This window comes from Poecile atricapillus, chromosome 1, assembly GCF_030490865.1.
Source record: "Poecile atricapillus isolate bPoeAtr1 chromosome 1, bPoeAtr1.hap1, whole genome shotgun sequence".
Taxonomy (NCBI): domain Eukaryota; kingdom Metazoa; phylum Chordata; class Aves; order Passeriformes; family Paridae; genus Poecile; species Poecile atricapillus.
The window spans coordinates 29,923,091-29,937,588 of record NC_081249.1 but is presented as its reverse complement, the minus strand read 5'-3'; the positions used below and the strand labels follow the sequence as shown (position 1 = coordinate 29,937,588).

General features: G+C 40.6%; 1 protein-coding gene across 10 annotated transcripts in view; it reads left to right on the top strand.

The window, feature by feature from the left end:
- Nucleotides 1-14,498, top strand: part of MAP4K4 (mitogen-activated protein kinase kinase kinase kinase 4) — a 164,358-nt gene that overhangs the window by 115,321 nt on the left and 34,539 nt on the right. For 8 of the 10 annotated variants that reach the window (XM_058834900.1, XM_058834891.1, XM_058834864.1 and 5 more), the window contains exons 9-14: nucleotides 685-763; nucleotides 2,887-3,062; nucleotides 3,729-3,801; nucleotides 4,259-4,469; nucleotides 11,656-11,817; nucleotides 13,920-14,006. In XM_058834900.1, coding sequence (XP_058690883.1) covers nucleotides 685-763; nucleotides 2,887-3,062; nucleotides 3,729-3,801; nucleotides 4,259-4,469; nucleotides 11,656-11,817; nucleotides 13,920-14,006 — 788 coding nt within the window. The remainder of the gene's footprint in view (nucleotides 1-684; nucleotides 764-2,886; nucleotides 3,063-3,728; nucleotides 3,802-4,258; nucleotides 4,470-11,655; nucleotides 11,818-13,919; nucleotides 14,007-14,498) is intronic. The other 2 variants (XM_058834909.1, XM_058834855.1) reach the window with 1 other exon arrangement.

Here is a 14,498-nt window from a genome sequence, read left to right as displayed (position 1 = left end):
CTTTCTTGGGCTGCTTCTCTCCCTGCTCCTTTGTTTCCCTGTGTTGGCTCTGCCATGTTGCTTTGCTACAGAACAAGAGGAAAAGCTGTCCAACATTGATCCTGGACTCCCACTGAATGTCCAGTGAAATAAACAGGACTTCTTTGGACAACATTAGGGGTTTGCATTTCAGTTCAGCAGGCAATCCTTTTGTGTGATACAGACCCCCCTCCCATGCTTCAAAACTGTCATGCCTTGAAATAAAGAAAATATCCAAGTCTGGAGAGTAAAAATGAAGCACCCTCCATAACGGGAGAGAAGGGGAGGTAGAGGGAAGATTGTATGAAACAGTAACTCCTATTGTTCCCTTCCACCATCATCATCTCCCAGTATTTTACTAATGGAAAGTAAGTCAGATGACTTGGGGCTGGATGAGGGCCATGCTCAGATGTTCCCATCTTGTTTGATTCTGGAGGTTGATCCATGCTTCAAGATCTCTTTCTCTTTTTTTGGGCCGCCATTGGCACACTGAGTTACGGAATTGTTGTCATTTTGGGCTAATTCCATTTAGCTGTGTTGCTGTCTACACCTGCTGCATGGATGTTTGGGATGGTGGGAGTGGTTGTGGAAGCTGAAGTCACGGCATTGACATTGGGCAACTAAACCAGTGTCTGTATGTCTCTGGTTTTGTTTTCTTCTCTTCAGCACTTTGTGACATGCACCCCATGAGGGCACTCTTTCTGATACCCAGGAACCCTCCCCCACGGTTAAAATCCAAGAAATGGTATGTATTAATTATATCTTGCTTGTAGCCTTGTGTAGCATAAAGTTTTCTTGTATCGCATACAGTTTTGTTATCCCTTCCACAGAATTGTAAAGCAGTTTAAGTTAGCAAAAATCTCTGTTATCTTTTGTGTCTCTGAATCAAAGCACAAAATAAAATGAGTGCATTGTTTAGCTCTATTTGTCCCAGAGAAATTCCACCTGAAATTGTGTGAGAATAAATACCAAGATTTCTTTTGTTTTGGCAGAGCAGCATCTGTATTAAGGTGACAAATGGATCCATGTTTTAAAATACAAACTCCTGTAGCACTCTTAATATGCATTATGTTTTCTCAGATGTATCATAACACAGAAGCAGAACAATACTGTGGTGTTCTAGTTGCTAAATAGAAAGGAGCTATTAAAACTAATGAAGGCTTTTACTATAATTATTGTAAACGGTTGGAGTTGTGCCTGCTTCTTGCCAGCTGAGAAGAATCCATTAGTATCAGAGGATTTCCTCTCAGTTACTGGTTACAAGTGGCACATATGAAACAAAAATACTCCCTAGAAAGAGGTTTCTTACAAGATTGAATGTGGTCATGGGATGCTGTGATCCTGTCAAAATAATGAAGTGATTTGACTGTGTATTCAGTATCAACATTGTATAAACTTGACTTGCTTGCTGGGCTTGGTCTTTACCTGGATTGACTTATTTATGCACTTGTATACTGTCAAGGCATTGCTCTCTCTTACTTCCCTTCTGCATATATTAAGGAAATAGAGATGCATATATGCCATTTGCATTAGCCTTTCATTAACCTTTTTATATGAAATAATAACATTCAAGGTATGGGGAATAAAAAAATCTGAACAACCAAGTTATGTTGGATTCAGCCTTTTTTATTGAAGTAGGGAAGAGAACTGATGGATGGAAGTAATTCTTTTTACTCTTAACCATGTAGTGAGGATGTTTGCTCTCCAAGCACTGGAGCAGGTTGACAGCACCTACCAGTTAAAAAGCAGTTCTGGTCCAAGGCAGTGCTGCTGTCATTCAGCTGTTTTGATAGTGTTCTCAGTGGCAGGTTATGAGAAGATAGGTCAAATGATGACAAAGCTGTGGAATCATCATAGAATGGCTTAGGTTGGAAGGGACCTTAAAGATCATGTAGTTCCAAACCCTGCCGTGGACATCCACTAGCTCAGGAAGCTCAGAAACCCATCCAGCCTGGCCTTGGATGCTTGCAGGGATTGGGCATCCACAACTTCTCTGGGAAACCTGTTCCAGTTGCCTCACTGCAGTTTTGAGTATTTCCACTATTGCATTTTGGCAGGTGGCTTGTTAGGTGACTTCTTTCTGGAGAGAGCCTCTTTCAAGAGTTCAAATGAAGTGCAAATTTTGGAAGGTGGTGCTTCATCTTAGCTAACTGCCATACCCTGTCATTTTATGCTGTGTGAAGGAGGGATTTAGTTTAGTTCATGCCCTTAAATTGTATCAGGGAGAATTTGACCCAAGGTGTCTGTATTGAACACACAACACTGACCAACATCCACCTGTTGTTCTATAAAACTTTCTCTGTGTGTGACTCTTAAGGTAAAAAATAAAATAATCTTAAATTCTGGCAGATCTAATTCTGTGAGCCCAGGTGCATGCAAAAGCAGTGTGATGCTGCTTGTGTCAGGAGAAAGGCACACACAGTTCTCCTGACTTTGGGTATGGCTGTCTGTAGCAATGGGTAGGTGGAGGCTTACCAGGGCTGCCCTGCCTCTGCTCCAAGCAGGCTGGATTAGAATCCAGCTCTATCCAGAAGCAGCCAGGCTGGGTTTACATGATTTACCTCACTCTTAGGTCCTGGCTTTCAGAGCAATTATGCCTCTGAAAGAGGCACATTACCATGAGGCTGTACCTGAGTGCTTCAAGCATGTTCATGTCACCCTGTGTCCCTCCAACCCTGTGTCACCCCAGCCCAGTGCTCAGCTGGAATACACTCAGATCTGTTTAGGAGGTAGACTTGCAGAAGCACTTGTACTGTCCTCTGGGACATGATGCTCTTTGAGGAAATGAATTTGAGAAATAACAGAAAGAATGTTTCAGCTGCTTTACCTCTCATCTTTTGCTTTGTTTTTTCCTTCCTTCTTTCTCAGGTCGAAAAAGTTTTTCAGCTTTATAGAAGGTTGTCTAGTGAAGAATTACATGCAGCGACCTTCTACAGAACAGCTGTTGAAACATCCCTTTATACGTGACCAGCCAAATGAAAGGCAAGTCCGAATCCAGCTTAAGGACCATATAGACAGGACCAGGAAGAAGAGAGGAGAGAAAGGTATGCAGCTTCTAAAAATCAAGTCTTTGCAACTTGTCAAAAATGCATATTTTTGTAGTGTTTTGCATTCTAAATACCCACCCCAGGAGAAGCTCCTATAACCCAAATCCTTTAAAAGTCATTTTTTAATTCATGTTTTAACTATCAGAAGGCTTGGTTTTGTTCTGTCCTTTACACAGAAAGTATCAATTTCAAATGCTGTATTTTCTGATGCATGAAATTTACTCACTTATTGACCACTGCTTGTTCCATACAAGCATTAAACAGTATTTAGGAGGATACTGGCATATATGTCTTTCCCTTCTTTAGTCTCTGGTAGGTTCATTTCTTAGAATAATGCCATGAATCAGACTCAGAGGAAATAACCCCTCACAAGAGATGTGAAGCAATGTTTTGGGCAGCCTTTTCTCCGTACTCAGGTGGTGCTGAAGTTCTCCAGGTGTCTTGTCATACATATAAAACCTGGTGGTGGTCAGGGAATTTGCTGTAAATCTTCTCTAAACCACTGTGCCATTGGGAAGATGAGCTTACATGTATAGAATGAGTTTTAGGGTCTGTGATAGATCTCACTGAAGGGGACAGGAGCTGTTTTACTGAGGTGCTACTGCAACTTCTCACTGCCCTAAAATTGAAGTACTATCCAGGCCTTTGTTTCTTTCCTATTAGATGAGACGGAGTATGAATATAGTGGAAGTGAGGAAGAAGAGGAGGAAGTGCCTGAACAAGAAGGAGAGCCAAGGTAATAATTGCTTTTGGAATGGCTTTGGGCAGTCCATGCCAAGTAAGTCTAAAGTTCTGTGATTATAAATCAGCATGCTAAATTTCTGTCTCTTATTAAGTGAACACACAAACTACTCAAAGGGTTTGAATGCCTATGCTATGACTGTTACAGGTTTGAAAGCTCTCCTTCCTATGACTTAGAGCCAACAAACTCTGGACGGAGGGAGATTTATGGCAGATATGATTGATCAGGCTCTCCACAATGTTAGCATTCATCCTCACTTTGCTTGGCCTCGTTTCACGCCTTCCAGTGAGAGTGTGTATTTGACATACATTCGGTGTCTTTGCTCTTAAAGAAACAAGATTAAACTTTAACATCATGATATATTTTATTAATGTTCCCCTGCTTTGGCAAAGGTATTTAATGGCCCATCAGGCTTTATCATACAGGAGGCTTTAACTTCCTCTTGTTGCAGTTCCATTGTCAATGTGCCTGGAGAATCAACCCTCCGACGTGATTTCCTGAGACTGCAGCAGGAAAACAAGGAACGGTCGGAGGCCCTTCGGAGACAGCAGCTGCTGCAGGAGCAGCAGCTCCGTGAGCAGGAGGAGTACAAGAGGCAGCTGCTGGCAGAGAGGCAGAAACGAATCGAGCAGCAGAAGGAGCAGAGGAGGCGGCTAGAAGAGGTAGAAAAAGGAGTCTGGAGTTTGGGGAGTAGAAACCCCTCTCCCCCTTTTGTTTCACATTCCTGCACTCATTTAAAAAGAATTCCTTGTTGCCCCAGGATATCTCAGGAAAGAAAACATCATGTGAAAATCCACCAGTAAACATAGAGCAAAGCATTTAAATCTATGCTTGGCACTTGAATATGTCTTCCAAAACATTTGAATATCCAGCAGCTCCTGTGAAGCCAATAGGAGCCAGAGCTGGGTTCTCTGAAGGTGTTTTTTTGGGGAAGAGGCTGTTTTTTGGTCTCTGTGTAAGCTTAGATAGGTGTAGAGAAGAGGAGCTATAAATTATTCCCAGGTGGATTTTTCTCTCAAGTGTACTTTTTTGGGGGCCATTACATTTTTCAGATTTCCCTTTAAAACTTTCTCAGACATCTCTGTTTAGCACTCATTCTTGGTAGATAGAAGCCTGTTTTTTAATGTATTACTCTCTCATGCACACTACCTTAATGACTAAAAGCTACCTACATCATAAAATAATGGAATGATTTGGACTGGAATGGGCCTTTAAAGGTAGATCTATAATTCGTTTTGTATATCAGTGTTAAAATTATAATTCTGCAGGAATTACAAATATGTAAATTATTCTTTTGTGATACAGTAAGTATGCAGTTTCTATACACTAGTGCAAGATACAGTGAGTGTACATGGACAATATGGTTCTGTCATACTTTTCACCTCCTAAGATCTCGTGTGCATTTATATATATGTAGATGGAATATGCAGTGTGAGCTTCAGAGGTAGGAGCTTCAAAACAGCTTTTCAGGCCAGGGCTGGGTATGACACAGAGTTGAAGTGAAACCAGTACTCTGGCTCTTCAGGAAGTGCAGGGTCAAATTCCAGTTGTCCTTAAATGACCTCTTGCTTGAGTCTGTTTCAACCTTTCACTTAGCAGTGATGGAAAAACTACACCCAGTCTGGTTTTCCAAATCTTGGTAACGTTTAATGAGGATGCAACCAGGACCAAATGTTGATTTGCATCCCGTGACCTGTTTGCATAACAAGTAATACAAAGTTCCAAATACCTTTCCAGGTCACATTATGCTCTTTATCCCTCTTTTCCAAAGTGCAAATGAGTTTAGTGCTGCTATAAGGAGAGATTGGTAGCTAAGATTCAGCCACACATGAATCCATAAGGAAGGATGAGGGGAAGGCATATAGACCCTGTTTCTATTCTTCCCCACCCTTCAGACAATGCCAAGATAAACCTCATAGCACTTCCAACTCTTTTTAGACTGTTATGGGCTGTGGGGGGGAGTAATAAAAAAAGATACTAGGCAAATATTAAAAGAAAATATCAATATTGTAAAAGGTGGGCAAAAGTTGAGTTATTGCTTAACCGCTCAAATTTTTCTTAGTACGGAAGTCAATTATTTCTGTTAAATGCCCCTTTAATCTCTAAGGTTCTGCAAGCAGTGTTTTTTTTGTTGAGGAAGAGGATTACAATTAAATTATCTAGGTCATTTAACTTTAGTAATCAGTGCAGCTCTTAAAATCTGGGTTTTCTTTTTAAAATAAAGAAGCTGGTGCAGCTAGTAGTGGAAACAAAGCAGTGCACCATTTTCCCTGCATGCGTTGAACTTTTTGGGGATGTTGTATTTACAACTGAATGAGAAAGTAGAAAGAAATGGCAGTTACCTGAAAGTTTTGTTTAATCAGTCCTGCTTTTTAAAATCTGAAATAAAAGTGACAGTTTCCACAACCACAAGGCATGTAATGTAGATTGTATTACTGAATAAGGTTGCATAGTAAAACATGTAAAATTTGTAAGATCAAAGCTTTTTACCTTGTATGGGTCTGTAACCTCTGCCTGGTTCCCCCAGAGGCATAAATAGGAATGGTGAGTTACAAAAGTTTCCTTTTGCAGGTGATTGTGTGGGCATATTGTTCGTAAGTGCATGAAGATAAGACTCACATTTAGCTTTCAAAAAAATCACACTTAATTCACTGAATCTTGTGTTCAAAGAATGTATGATCCCAAGTGATTTTTAATAAAACAACAGCCAAAACAAACTCCTTCCAGTGGGGGAAGGGTGGTAGACACAAATTTAGATAAACATCAGTGTTGTGACTCAATTGAAGGCCAAAATATTGAAATGTTGTCACTTTGTCCTTAGCTCACCCCCCTGTTTTGATGAAGCCAGTAAACAATGAAGAGCTTGGTAGTGGGAGTCAAGATTAGTGTCAGGCATTGAAGCTCAGGGCATTCATAAATTCATTGATATTTTTACCAGGCTTGCTTTCTTGTAATTTTCACTTGTGTAAAATATCTATGCATATACCTATTTAATATTCTTTGGTAGAATTTTATTCATTAGATAATCTTCCTTAACAAGTTACATATACTTCCCCCCCTCCTCACTTCCTAAATTAAAATTGAGGGCTTGTTCTTACAATGCTGGCACAGAGCCTAGACAGTTTTGACCGAGACTGTAACAGGAACGGTGTTTAGGACATCTGCCAAAAACTGTAATTCTCAGCAGTATTAGAGAAAAGATTACTTTTTAAAAGGCATATAGGTGACTTCTAAAAGTTGTTGTTGCAGGAACCTTATAGTTCATGTGTTACTGAGAAGGTGAAAATGATATGTGGTCAAACTACAGAAAATTACTTGAGAATTTTGGGAAGGGGATTTTGTCCTACCCCCAACCCTCCTTTAAAAGACATATAAAGACTATTTAGATAGTTTAAACAAGAAATCTGAGCTGTGCCTGGGCTGTTTTAATGTGATTCTGTGATTCTGTTCAGCAACATGGAGACAACTGCTAGGTATGGGAAGGCATTTCAATTTGTACTTTGCAAAACTGAGTCTGGCTCAGGAAATTCAGAATTGGCTGTGGCAGAATCCCATTCTCTGTGGACAGCTTCATTAAATGGTGTCTCTGTCCCTGGTTATGAGAACCTAAGATGGATGTTTTTGAAGTGGTAGGTTATAGCTACGCTGGCAAGTAGTACAGTCCTGTAGAAGCAGATAGTGGAGCACAATAATTAAAGTGCTGAGGACCTGAAAACTTCATGTGTTTAAAGACAGGAGGAATTCCTTTGGACTGGCTGAGGTCTAGACTCTGTGCCTGCTTGTGGTTGGAGTGCATCAGCCTTTTTAATTTCATCCAAAAGGTGTGGTTGGCACTCCAAGACATCTTCAAAATATGAAACAAAACTGGATAAGTAGAGATGTTTGGATGATTCACTTCAAAAGAGCACTCCTGATCTGAACCAAGATGCTAATGTAGGTGTACCTGCAGGCAATTTTTGCCAGGGCTTTATTTCTTTTACAGAAGGGGAGCTTATTCTTATCTACTTAATTTGAGTTGCTTGCAGCTTGGATTGGTACTGAGTAAGAAGTTCTACTTCTGGTTTATCTCTAGTGTGGACAAAGCAAAAATCTCTTTATTAATCTTGCCAATTCTCTTTCTAAGCTGATACCAGGCTACATAATTCTTTGTGAAAGAAATAATTAATGTAGGTATCATAAATCTTCTGAATATGAGACACGGTAATAATATTTTAGGAATTTAAAATTAAAGGATCTGTATCTATCTCGAGCATTTCACTGTGTGAATAAGGGCCTGAATTCTTTGGTATAGAAGAACTGCATGTGTAGTTGCATTGCCCCCTCCTGGTAAATCATGCTCTACTGCATGGACTTCCAGTTTGGAGATGTCAGGTTCCATTATGAGATCATCATTATTGCACCCTAAAACCAGATAAGGAACCAGGGTATTGACACTGTAATTTCTTTGTGGGCTTTCTTAATGTTGTTTGCATAGTAAATGCCCATTTTGTGAAATTCAGTAATTTGAGGCACAATGGGCTCTGTCAAAATTCCATCAAAATAATGGACTCTGTCAAAAATACCGTACCGAACTAAAGAAGATCTGCATATGCATCCATAGATTCAGAAATCTAGATCTGTACCTGCTGTTTATTGGACAACAGTGTTCTATGTTTGTAGTGCGTGACAAAAAATTACAGTATCTGACAATCACACAAACTAAATTTTGAAGGCAAATTTTTATATGTAGAAATATGACATTGGTTTTAACTAATGGCTTTCCCTGTCCCTCTCCTGTCCTTTGGGCAAGTCTAAGGAACACGTTGATCAGGGCTTTGGTGTCCTCATGGAAGAGTTGCTAGAGCCAGTCAGGAAGGTAGTCTTGTGCCAACAGATGGATGCAAGAAAGTCAGCTATAGGGCTGGCTCTGAAGCCAGGATGGGTCAACCCAGCTTGCTACCAGCCACCTTTGGCATTGCTTTGACAAAATATGGACTAGAACCCAAAAGCTGGTTGTTGGCACTATAGGTTTCCTCTCCCTGGGCATGTTAAAAGTCATTTCCACTTCGTTAGTGACCACTGGTTTGATGCCGAGGTTTCAAAGACCATGTGCAAAGAAAGTGAAACCTTTCTTTTACTCTAGGGCTGGGAATAAGGGGATCATGCACTGTGTTTGTGCGGGGTCTTGACATGCTGGGTACCTCTCCACTCACCCAGCAGGACGCTGAGGCAGTGTCTGATGGGAAGGTGGAGGTGATGCCGAGAAACCTGATCTCCCTACTTTGGTGCATAGACAGTTACACATTTGTGAGATTTGACTTAAATCCCTTTTTCCCCCTACTCTTTTGATGGGTAATAAATATCTGCTGATGTGCAGAGTTAGGTATCTGGATGAAGGTTTCATTAAAAATCTCATCTTTTGACAATGGTTTATTTTGTGCTGCCATGGGAAACTGGCTCTATTAATCAGTTTGTAGTTTATTTTTCCTCATATTAAATTCAGTTATTTATAATAATTGCTGAATACTTCTGAATTAATTCAAGAAGCGATGAATTTGCTCCTCCTCCTTGTGGTGAGAATGATGCCCCATCCTAAGATCTGCAATATATCTACTTAACAATGTCAACACAATATTGTTTGAGTTGATAAATGTTCATATGATATTAACCAGTCAGCAGTGTGCTGTCTCTTGCATCCTCAAGGCAGCAGAATTATTGTACTTCACATCTTAGTTTTCTTAAACAAAAGCCTGTCAGACTTGATTAGCCAAGAAGGACCTGAATATATTGACTTAAATGTAGAAATTGCTTGACACTGATGCATATATTCTGAAATAAAAGTGCCTACTTAATCCTTTTACAGTGCTTAAAAAATGAGAGAGGGGAAGCAGTGGAACCTATGAAATGTGCCGCGTGCCGTAGCTGCCTTGCAGCACTTTTGCTATTTTTATATCTACATTCATTGAAGAGAGCTGGCTTAAGCACAAGTGAAAAGGCTAGTAAATGGATTTAGTTAGAAGAGATGCAAGAGCAAGGAAGCTGTGTTTCTGAGAAGATACAGAAAGTGTGGAGGATAAAAGAGCTTATGTCTCGTGGCACAGGAAGGTGGTTGTCAACCCAGGATGATGCTATGGGCCAGGAAGGAGGGCATGATAGTTACAGTGTGGGTGTGTTTCAGCAAGGGTCTTCAGGAAAGTCACATCTTCCCCCAAATTGTAGTTAATGAAAGAGAATTGGAAAACAGCCTGTATTATTTAAGTGATACTAATTGATGGAATCACAGAATGGTTTGTGTAGGAAGGACCTTTAAAAACCATCCAGCTCCAACTTCCCTGCCATGGGCAGGGGATACCTTCCAGTTCTCAAAGCCCCATCTAGCTTAGCCTTGAACGCTGCCAGGGATGGGATAACCACAACTTCTTTTGGCAGAAAAGCTCAGAAAACCCCAGGAACCATCTTTTTTTTCTCCCCTAGTGTTTCTTCTGCACTGTCATGTCAGTATAGATTCCAGAAGATGGAAAGGCTTTTGATATTTCAGTTGCTTCATAGTAATGCAGGAAAATGTTCCAAGCAGAGAAAGCTCATCCCACGAAGTAACACAGCAAGTGTAGATTGGCCTTTGCTTTTTCAGTAGAACACAACTATGAAACTCACACCACAGTAACTGGATTTGTGAACCCAAATTAAAGCTTAGTGTGAGTGCTCTTTCTTGCAAGACTATTTGGAGTGCCTTAAGACAGACAAATCTGTGGCAACTTCAACAAAAATTGGGGATTGTTAACATTAACATAAATGTGATAAGGAATAACCAATGTAGGTTTTCGTTTCTGTTCTTGGGATTAAATTTTTGCTTACTATTTTTTGGTTTAAATTTCTTCTATATTTTTTACCATATTATAGAAACCTATAAAGAAAGTAAATGTAGTGATATTCCCAGCTGATGGTTGAGCAGGAGACAGCTGGGTCTTTTGACACTTAGGCAGTTGTGGGAGGCTGCCTGGGATTTTGAGGTAGGTGGAGTAACTGGATGCTTATGCTGAAGTGCAGGAAGAGTTGGTCACGACTATACGGGCATTTAAAATGTCTTCTCTGAAGTAATACATGGTGCTCCATAGACATAAATGAGTCAGTTCATGCTTTCTAGAGGTGTTTTCCAGGTTTTTTTCAGACTTGAGCAGACCTAATCAGCACCAGTTTGTATTTGGGTCATGTGTAGAAGCTTATCTTTGTAAATGTAAATCCTACTTCAGCTACTTTTCCTCTTTTACATATAGGTGCTTTTGATGTTCTGGGAGGAGCTGAGGTGCTATTGGTCAGCCCTCCTTCTCTCTTAGGCAAAGTTTTAGGCAGTGCATTAAATTAAGCTTGATTGTTGGGCCAACACTATAAAATTCTTAGCAGACCATGAACTGTTTTAAGAGATAAGCTACTTACAGAACATTCAGATAGTTGGCATTTGAGTTAGCTGATTCAGTAGGGCTGATCATTCCCTTTTGGCAACACGTAGATTGTTGATGTCAAGAAGGTTGTCATCTCTAAATTCAACAGTTGTTCTCAGATTGGGATTTGTGTTAGCCTCTCTTGAAGAGAGGAGTTTCCACGCCTCGGTGGTCATCAGGAATATGGTACATGACTTTGTGTGTGTGCATGAAGAAACCAGAGAGTCTAAGTGAGGCTGTTTTTAGGGATAGATGTGTGCTGGGTATGTGTTTAGTTTCCTGGTGGAACACTTGCATAAAATGTTTTGTCACTCAGTTGCAGAGCTTGCTAGTCCTGGTAAATCCCGCTCTTCTCCATAGAAAACAACTCCACCTCTTTCTTTGATAACAACAAAAGTAAAACTCTGTGGTTTCTTTTCCCTTTTTGTAGCAACAAAGAAGAGAAAGGGAAGCTCGAAGGCAACAAGAGCGTGAGCAAAGGCGGAGAGAACAGGAGGAAAAAAGACGTCTGGAAGAAATGGAGAGGAGGCGTAAGGAGGAGGAAGAGAGAAGAAGGGCAGAGGAGGAAAAGAGGAGGGTAGAAAGGGAACAGGTGAGTCCATGATACAGATATATGTGCAATAGGTTTGTTGCTTCTAAGTTCTAATTTAATTTTTTAAAAAGTATTAAGCCTAAATCAGCTTAGTGGCAACATAACACTAACTCTTTCATCTTTGTTGTTTTTGACAGCAAGTGCACTAACATAGGATTGTAGGGCTTAATGGAAAATTCTGGCAGCCTTAATATTCTCTCAAAAAAGAAGTCTTGTTGCAGTACTCATTCTAAATTCAGCTCGTGCCCCTGGGCTGGACTAAAATCACCAGAATTGGCAAAATCATCACTGGGGCTGAAAACTGTTTCTAGGCTTGTCTTGCAGGATCAGTGGTTCTTGCAGGACATGCCCCTGTTCAGATGGCCTCCCAAGAAAAGGGCAGCTCTGTTGTGTGTCAGCTTCTGGCACACAGAATTGGTCATTGGCATGAACTTTGAATACTCTGAATTTGAGATGGAATCTTTGAGCTGCAGAGGATTTTCCATTCTAAAACTTCAATATGTGATTTCCCTCTCTTACTCTGTTTAAAATCAGTAATGTACGACCATTCAGGCAACAAGTATATCTGAAGTTATGCCAGTGTGGCTTTAATACATTGAAAGCACAACTGAGAAACTTGTTAAACTGTGAAATTCAGCTGCTATATTTATGCATGAAATCTGCATGTTTTAAAATCCTTTAATAATTTTAATCAGGGTGATAATCAGAGCATACTTACTGTGCATGCACTGCAAAATACTGATCTCAAATAAAGGGCCAAAACTTCCGTCCTAGAAGCTGATTGTTTGTAAATTTCCCATTAACTTCAGGAGTGCTGGGTTTGGCGTGACATACCTTAATTTTTTCTTACATTAATTCACTGTATTTGAGATCATTGATTATTGTGTTACTGGGAAATTTTATTGTGTTTGTGTATGTTTCAAAGATTCTTGAGTCAAAAGGAGAGAAGACTAACCAATGGGAATAAATCTATGGAAAATCTCTAATTACAGCATAGCAATTTGCTTTTGGGCAGACACCGGGTATTCCCCCAGCTGCTTTTTAAACTGTTGAAATGCTAATTACGCACAGTGCCAGTAATGACAAATGGTTAATTGGTGTGGCCAAGCTGAACCACTCAGAATTTTTATTCTTTCTTTTTTAGAATAAAAGCCATGTTCCCTCTTTAGAATTTTTGTTAACTCAAACTGTGGCTCAGCCAATGTGCGTAACAACAGTACGGTGTATCTCATCAGTCTGTCACAAGACTTTCTATAACTCCCATCACTGTATCACTGATCCATTAATTTCTTTATGCATACACTGTAAATGTGCGCGTGTGCTTGTGTGTGTGCGCATGCACATGTTACATACTTCCATTAATTGCATGATAGGATGTTACCAGCTTGGGTTTGGTGCTTCAGAGTTTGAGTTCTTCGAGGGGGTAGGTGAAGCGATGGGTAAATGTCTTGACCTGTTGAGGCTGCAGGTGAAGAGATGTCTAGATGGCAAGAGCAAGCGAGTTTGGTTTAATATCTGTTTCCTGGTTGATGTTTGTTTGTGTCATAACCATCGCATAATTCAGCAAGGCTGGCAGTGTTTGCTCAGGAGAGGCATCTGGTGAGGGGAGTAGGGGAGACTCGGCAGGGCAGGTCCCAACTGCACTTGGCAGAGCCCGTTTGGGGGAGCTTGCTCCAGCTCTGCCTACACTATGCCTGGCTCTAGCTGTTGCTAACAGTTCATCGCACCAGTGCAACACACTAATGTTTAATACAACTTGCATGTGACTTTGTATTGGCTGTGTTGAGTCAGACTTGCTGTGTTTTAACTTCCCAAAACCTTCAAGTGCATTTTGCTGCTTCTTGAAACCACTTCCAAAATACATAAATGAGCTCTGGCCTGTGCCGGCAACATTTGCAGGAGTGCAAATTTGAGAACAGAAGGGGCCAAAATCTAATGCTCAGGAGGCAGGGCTTCCTAAATTGTTCTGCAGGCACTAATCCATCCTGAAGTGCGTTTCTCATTAAAGCTGAGCTGGGGAAGTAGCGTGTGGTGTTCCACCCAGGGGGTTCTGATGCATTCCTTTTGAATAAATTTATTGCTGGGTAATTTCTATGTGACAGGAGTATATCAGGCGACAGCTAGAAGAGGAGCAGCGGCACTTGGAAATTCTACAGCAGCAGCTGCTCCAGGAGCAGGCCATGTTACTGGTAAAGCACTGTATCTGTTTTGTTCAGTAGCTATAGGATCCATTTATCCGGCCAGTCCTAGGCTTCCCTCAGTCGGGCACAGCTGCACTGACAGTATGACAACAAAGGAGCTTGATTAAAAGGCCATTTATGCTAGTGTTGTGGGCTGACAGGCACATATGAGAAGTTCTGTATGGTCACACTGCTTTCTGGGCAATAAGAGGAGGCTTTATGTTAAAGTGGAACAGTTCTGGTGTGGTGGTCGAGTTTCTGAACAGACCTTGGCATTCAGTGAAGAACTAGAGTGCTTGTGTTGCAGATCAAAAGCACACATGATATGTAAATCCACCCCAGGATACAATGGCCTAGTGTTGGTCTAAATCATTGTTTTATGAACTTTACACTGGATTTAGTATAAACAACTCTTTTTTTTCCCTTTAATAAAAATCAGTTTTGACATAACTCTGCAATCATATCAAGCTTAGCAGTACACTCATGACTTTCCCACATATG